General features: G+C 50.2%; 1 protein-coding gene and 1 long non-coding RNA gene across 2 annotated transcripts; both read right to left on the minus strand.

The window, feature by feature from the left end:
• Positions 1 to 643: 643 nt before the first annotated feature.
• Positions 644 to 1,373, minus strand: LOC119297978. Its single transcript, XR_005145778.1, has 3 exons — positions 1,075 to 1,373; positions 889 to 985; positions 644 to 801 (listed from the first exon to the last, which is right to left on the minus strand). It is a non-coding gene; the product is annotated as an uncharacterized LOC119297978 (long non-coding RNA).
• A 3,477-nt stretch (positions 1,374 to 4,850) lies between these two features.
• On the minus strand, positions 4,851 to 6,332 carry LOC119297979 (BTB/POZ and MATH domain-containing protein 1-like). Its single transcript, XM_037575544.1, has 2 exons — positions 5,914 to 6,332; positions 4,851 to 5,820 (listed from the first exon to the last, which is right to left on the minus strand). Exons 1-2 carry the CDS (start codon positions 6,297 to 6,299, stop codon positions 5,193 to 5,195), a joined length of 1,014 nt encoding a protein of 337 aa, XP_037431441.1. The 5' UTR covers positions 6,300 to 6,332; the 3' UTR covers positions 4,851 to 5,192.
• Between the last annotated feature and the right edge of the window lie 459 nt (positions 6,333 to 6,791).

The raw sequence follows: 6,791 nt of genomic DNA on the forward strand, positions 1-6,791 counted from the left end.
TTTCTTTCGCATATTCACAAACAAGAACATGTTGCTGTTGCTGCAAGCTTCCGGACCTGGAAGCTTACAAACAAGAAGTGATTGTGAAGGTGTTGTTGACTGAATTTTTTTGAACAAAACGATTGTTTAATTTCTTCTGGTGAATTCTATTGTTGAGGTTGATGTGGGTTTGCAAACTGAGTTGTTCCTTGTGTGATTCATATGCCACTGGAACAGAACGCATCTTATCGAACGGTCGCCGCGACAGCGACGATGGTACTATTTTAGCAACTAACAGCCAAACAAATGATGAATTGATGGTACTGTTATACAATTGAATAAAAGGATGACCGCTCACAGGATGACAAAGTTTCTTCGACTTGTATTTCTCTTGGGTGATAGTTGTTGATTATTTGTATGAGAAAAACAGAGCATGCTTCAGGTTTATGTGACATAATGTACTGGTGCTATTGCTGCTTGCCACACTCCATTCAATACACATAAGTCAGAGAAAATAAGAGGAAGACAGTTTGACAAAACACATAATTCCAACCATTACGAGAATCCAGTACATCAAAGAAATCGACACTAATAACTCGTTTAAATTCATGTATATTAACAGACTAAGGGCCATCACGGAACATCATCTGGCTTTCTCCTAACCACCACATTGTTCAACTTTTTCTGCTGTCCAACACGAGCTCCAAAACACACATGATGTCTATATGACTTGTATAACTCCTCCACGGTCTCAAGCCCTTCAAATGTCCTCCCCACTTTAGGCTTCAATTTCTCGTCGCATCTTGGTTTAAAAGACCAGCACTGAAAGATAGAATCACAATAATCACCATTATGCATAAATCTCTAAACTGAAAAATGGCATGGTCAAGGAAAGTTTATTAAACTCACAAATAGAAGAATGCTGGCTTTCTTTTTTGGCGTAGCAAATTCTTCCTCAATCATTAGAGTTTGCAACCTATTGTTGCCTTCAGCAGTTCAGCTGCACCTACATTTACATAATGAGTCGTCCAGATTCCAGAGAGCAAATACACATGTATAATGTACAGAAAACATTTAGTTCTTTTTATGTATTACCTGAACCTCCATCTGTCGTGTTGTTCCGTTGCTGTTCTGCGTTGGTAGCATTTTCCACAAAAATAACTGAGCAAGTGAGGTGAGTTTCTTGGTGGCTAGATTGGGAGGCAATCTCAATGTTGATTTATGGACGATGCTGGGAGTTCATCCATTGTTGTTGAATCAGACGCACCATCCCTAACTGCTGCCATGGTGATCGGTTGCGGCGCATCGCACGAGCAGAATATGCCTGCCATATCGATTAGGGGCTGGGAGTTGCAGTCCATCCTCGCCGTCGCGGCGACCATCCAAAGATATGCGTTCAATTCCGGCGATCGACAAAGCAGATGCGTTCCGTCCGTGCCGCCGCTGATACTGGTTGCAATCGTCATTGAGAAAAGGATTGTGTAGTAGGGAATCGGTAAACCGGACCACGGCTGAGGGGTTTTTGGAAAAATCACCAGACTATAACTGGATGGAGGCGGGCATGTTTTTGCAAAATTAAGGGGTGTGTTACATCAAGCGCAGTATTTAAGTTGGATGGCCAGCGTTGATGGATGCATGGATGCAAACACATAGCCGGATGCACTTGATACGACGCCATCTTCTAGGAGTATTTATTCTTCCTTTTCATCATCCCCAGTTCCATACTAACCGACGCGGTTTGACGATACGAATGACCTCTTCTGACGCATGTCCGTTATGTGCTTTTTTGAAACTACCGAGCATCGTCTTCATCATTGTCCGTCCATTCTTCTGTTTTGGCTGCAGGTTCGGTCCGACCCGCTCTTCATTCAAATGTGACCAACTGCAGCACGACTATAGATCTTTACCCAAAAAGGCTTTCGCCCCCTTATATATATAAAGCACTGACCAACAACAAACCGATACAAACGCACGCCACAACACACGCACACACCCGATGCAAGATACATAGGCGCTGAGCGCAGCAACACCATCCCAAACACTACAAGAGAAGCTAGGTCCTCGACCATGAACATGTCACCGCGAAGAGATGAAGTCGCATACGACGAACCGTGAGCTTCAAGGCGGCGTCTTCAAGAAGAAAACGACACCAGAGCGCCGCCACCGCCCGACCTAAGGATCAGAGTTTCCCCTGGAGCAACACGACGGGCAATGAGTGCCGCGACGACGCCTTCAGAAAGGGAACGAGATTCGCCGCCGCTGGTCCTTCCGAAGAAAGAACAGGTCTTCACCCCGGCCAATACTCACCACTACCGAACGCCACACCCCGGTGACCATGCCGCCCACACGACCATGGTCACCGGGCAGCACCAAGCCCCGGGCTCCGCCCAAGAGCACCGCGACACCACCATCAGGGCCGCCGCCCCGGCATCCAAGACCTCGATGCCACCTCACCCGCCACCCACCGCTACCCCCACCAAAGAGACGAGAGGAAAGGCCCCGCCTTTAGCACTCCTAAGTTGCCCCTAGTGCCGAGACTCACGAGGCCGGCCAAAACTAGCCTCCGTCGGCCCATCCTGCCGTCGGGCGCGAGACGAGCTCGGTCCTACTGCCGGGCACGAGACGGGTCCGGTCCTGCTGCTGGGCGCGAGACGGGTCCGGTCCTGCTGCCAGGCGTGAGATGAGTCATGTCCTGCTACCGGGCGCGAGACGAGGTCGGTCCTGCTGCCGGGCGCGAGACGAGCGATGAATCGCAACTAGGGGAGGGCCGACCCTTTGATGAAGGTAGTGCCTAAACGACAAGGAGAGGAATCGAAGGTCAACAAGGGCGCTCACCAACCGGTCGACGCCGAGAAAATCCGGCCGCCGCCGTGAGACGACCCCGACCACCGCCGTGGGCTACCACCACGCTGTGGCAGCCCGCATCCATGCCAGGATCCCAAGGGACTGCTCCGAGCCCCCTGCCGACGGCCCTGTGCCAGATCCAAGGAGCAGGCCGGCAACCGCCGCCGTTCCCTCCCGAATCCGCGACCAGGACGAGCCCCGGCTGCTGCCCTGCGCCACCAGCCGGGTCCCCGGCGACAAATCCAGTCGGATCTGGCCGGAAACCGGCCCGCCCGCAACCACATGCACCGTCGCCGCCGCGTCAGATCCGCCGCCGCCACGGGTGCGCCCACCACCGCGAGGCCCTCCACGCCGCCACCCCGGACCAACAGCCCCCCCGCCGGACCAAGCTGCCACGCCGCCGCGCCCCTCGAAAGAGCAGCGCCTCTGTCCGAGCCAGGCATCCCGCGCCGCCGCAGCCCGAGCAGGGTGAGACGAGGCCCCGCCGCCGCCAACACCAAACGGGCTTCGTCAGCCGGTGCGAACAGGCAGCGGCGAGGGAGGAAGACGAGGGGAGGGGGCCCGGCCGATGACGCCCTAGGGTTTCCCCCCGGTCGCTCGCGGGGACGACGCGGGAGGCGGAGAGCCCTTGTAGACTATCCCAAAAGGATTGTCGACTATAGATCTTTCGGAGGACCTCCTTTTTGTGAAGTACTATGCTTTACGGTTCTTATCTCCGTATATAGTTTGGTTTATCTAGAAGCATCGCAACGCAAAGGTTTTCCTCAATGAAGATGAGCTTATCTCGGTGGTATTATGTCGCTTCGCAGATGACTTTGATGCGTTGGTCCAGGCGCTGCTCGAATGCCTCCGCATATAGTTTAGGTTTTCCGCGGCGAATTTCTCGTTGTGATGATGACTTTGATGCTTTGGTCCAGTCCAACTGCTGCTCCAACACCACTCGGGGAACTATGTTTGCCAATCTTGCCTCTCCTGTTCAAGTTGGCCTGTGCAGTTAGTATAGCTTTCTCGTTCCTTTTAAGAAACTCTGTTTTTGCGTTTTCAAGCATATATAAATGGTTCGTCCTGGATTTTCTCCAAAATAGTTCCCTCAAGAGGAAAAAAACATGCTATTGAATTTGGCACAATTCCCTGAAAAACAAAATTGGCACAAGAGATGAATCATCCGCAAAGTTGATGCTCTAGCTTAAAATTTACAGTTGAGGGAAGCGAGTAATGCGGTTATTCCAGCTAGTCAAAACTCAGGACCCAGTGATGAGATCCTTGTGCAGAGTATAGGCAGCACACTAGAGAAGAGAAGAACCTGATGGCACAGATAGCCCTGGTACAAGAACCACATGCTAGATGAGGAACACAAATTGTTACAGTACAATACTTCATAATATGCAATTACTATACAAAGCATGTTACTGTCAAGTACTGTCATTCACCCATTTAAAGACGTGTCCATGGTCGTCATTACAGCATAAGCCATAAGGTGTGTTCATACCAAAGATTCCAGCAACCAATGAGTAAAGTGACAACAGACAGACAGTCCCAGAACTAAGAAATGATCCAGCTTTAGGAAGCAAAGGGAAATTAAGTTCTATTCTACCAGAAAGATGAGCATGTAATGAGCCAGTGAATATGCAAACTACCAAGCGATGTGTTTATTACAATCACAAGGTTATCGAAAATGAACTTCTGCACAAGTACTGACATCTTGGCAAGTAAACAGTTGAACCCTTTTTACTTTTGGATGTACACTTAATTATCAATTTAATGAAATTTGCAACTATTTGATCTTTAATCCGAAAACAACAACTTCAGATGTATAAGACAGAACAAAACAGCTTCTGGTTACAAATCTGAAACAGCAACAAAATGACATCATAAGCTTGTATAATAATACTCGAGACTAAACTTCAAAACATTCCTCAGATCACTACCTTAGCAGCCACTACCATGTCCAAAATCATCAAGTACAAACTGCAGCCATAAAAAAATTGAAAACCTGACAAGACCAATGCTTTTTCACTGGATCCCAACCCAGCATTTCAACAAGTCATGGTCTATCTGAACCTGCTAAATAAGAAGTGCCCTATACTGAACAAGGGGTGCATGAACTCAGGAAGCAGCGCAATGCTCACAGCGGCACAATGTACAGGGCAACTAATTGAAAGGCTTACAAGTTCTGAACTAAATGTTCACTAATTAGCACATACGGTTTTGCTTCGCGCATAGCTTGTCGAACCACCATACATCACATCCTTGTGAGATCAAGACTACACATCAAAAGCACTAATGCGTATAAGATAGCCTGCAGGGTCTGTAGTCAGTTTCTGGACGGATGATTGCAAATGACGATATGCAGGACTGTAACCTCATGTTCATGCCCTAGATTTTCTTTTCCAAAGTATACTAGCAGCAACCTGGGACTTGAGGAGATCCTTAATAACACCAGAGCAGCTCTTGGTTAAAAACTCGAAACCTTCAGACTCCATGGCCGCACCCAGATTCGTCGGCGAGCTGAGGAACACCAAGCATGCTGCCTTAAGCTCATGGCACTGATGCTGCTCGGCCAATGCCAAGATAGTCACCACGGAGCTCGTATCGATACGATTGCACAGCTTATCTTCACAAATAAGCTTCAGCCTCTCCAGGTTGTACTTGTCTACCGCAACAAGCAGATGCTGAGCCAAGGCATATTCTTCTTCTTGCTTCATATCCGGCAATGCATCCGTGTACATGAAAGTAAGCAGAGCACTGAACACTGGTGCCTCCATGTCATGTACGCGTATGGCCTCAGTGGTGGTTCCCTCCCTCGTCTGGCCAAAGAACTCTGCTCTAAAGACAGGAGACCGTGCCGCAAGCACCAATCGGTGCGCCGAGAATGTCTCCCCACCAACTTGGAATTTGACATTGACGCCTGCCTTGCTCGACAGAAGAACCCCTAAGTGCCGGTGCAAATCAGAAGGTGGCACCAGGATAGATGGCGTCTCCTGCGTATGGAACTCGCTCATGATAGTGACATCGACCTTGACCGTGAAGGAATCATCCTTGAGATGCTCGGATTCCTCCAATTGAACCCTTTTCATAAATCCGCCAAACCCATGACCTTTATGCACAGAAAATTCCCTGGTGTCGGAAGTACCGGTATATGATGGCACCGGCTTCCCATGTTGGTCAAGTAAGCCGAACATGAATTTTTCCTTCACAGTCTCGACCTCGCCGGCGACTGTATCATTCAAGAAGAGACAAAGGCCTATGTAATCACTGTACTCAGATCTTAACCCGTTGGGATAGTAACGTACATTCCATGTGCAGCCTCCCACCCGGAACAGGCAAGATTCGATCCCCTCGCCATTGGGGATCTCCTTGGTGCCTGAGTAGCCGACGATCTTCAGCAAGTGGTAGCCTCTCACGACCCCGGATATGATGGAGGATGCGGATCCGGAGGGGAGGCCGTTGCCGACGACATGCGAGGAGGTCGGCATGGTGTCTAGTGGTCGGTTTGGGTGGCTCCGGAAGTGGAGGGGGGCGGCGGCGACGGCTATGGTTTTGGGTGATGTATCGGTGAAACCGAGGGAAGGACTAGATTGAGAAAGCACTGGACTCTTCGGCTGGTCTGTCCATGGCCCAATCGTAGGATGGAGATCCAACATTACTTATTGGGACACGTCTAGCGAGCACGCATTGTCCTGCTAGCGTTCCCGAGCGGCCGGCCAAAATAGGAAAGCACCTGGTCCCCTTCGGCCAGAAAAGGAAAGTACCCATCCCACGCCGCCCATGCTACATAGTCACGCGCCCTTCACTAACCACGCGTCCCCCGGCGCGCGGGCATCTGGACTTGGGGATCACGTGCACCTCCCCCGAGTCATTCCTTCCTACAGCTGGCCCAGGACCCTCCCTCCCTCCACCCCAACTGCCCCATGACATCTTCTCTGTGTTTTGATTTTCGGCCGAATTCCGTCCATCTCGCCTGGGCC

This window comes from Triticum dicoccoides, chromosome 5A (assembly GCF_002162155.2).
Source record: "Triticum dicoccoides isolate Atlit2015 ecotype Zavitan chromosome 5A, WEW_v2.0, whole genome shotgun sequence".
Lineage (NCBI taxonomy): Eukaryota > Viridiplantae > Streptophyta > Magnoliopsida > Poales > Poaceae > Triticum > Triticum dicoccoides.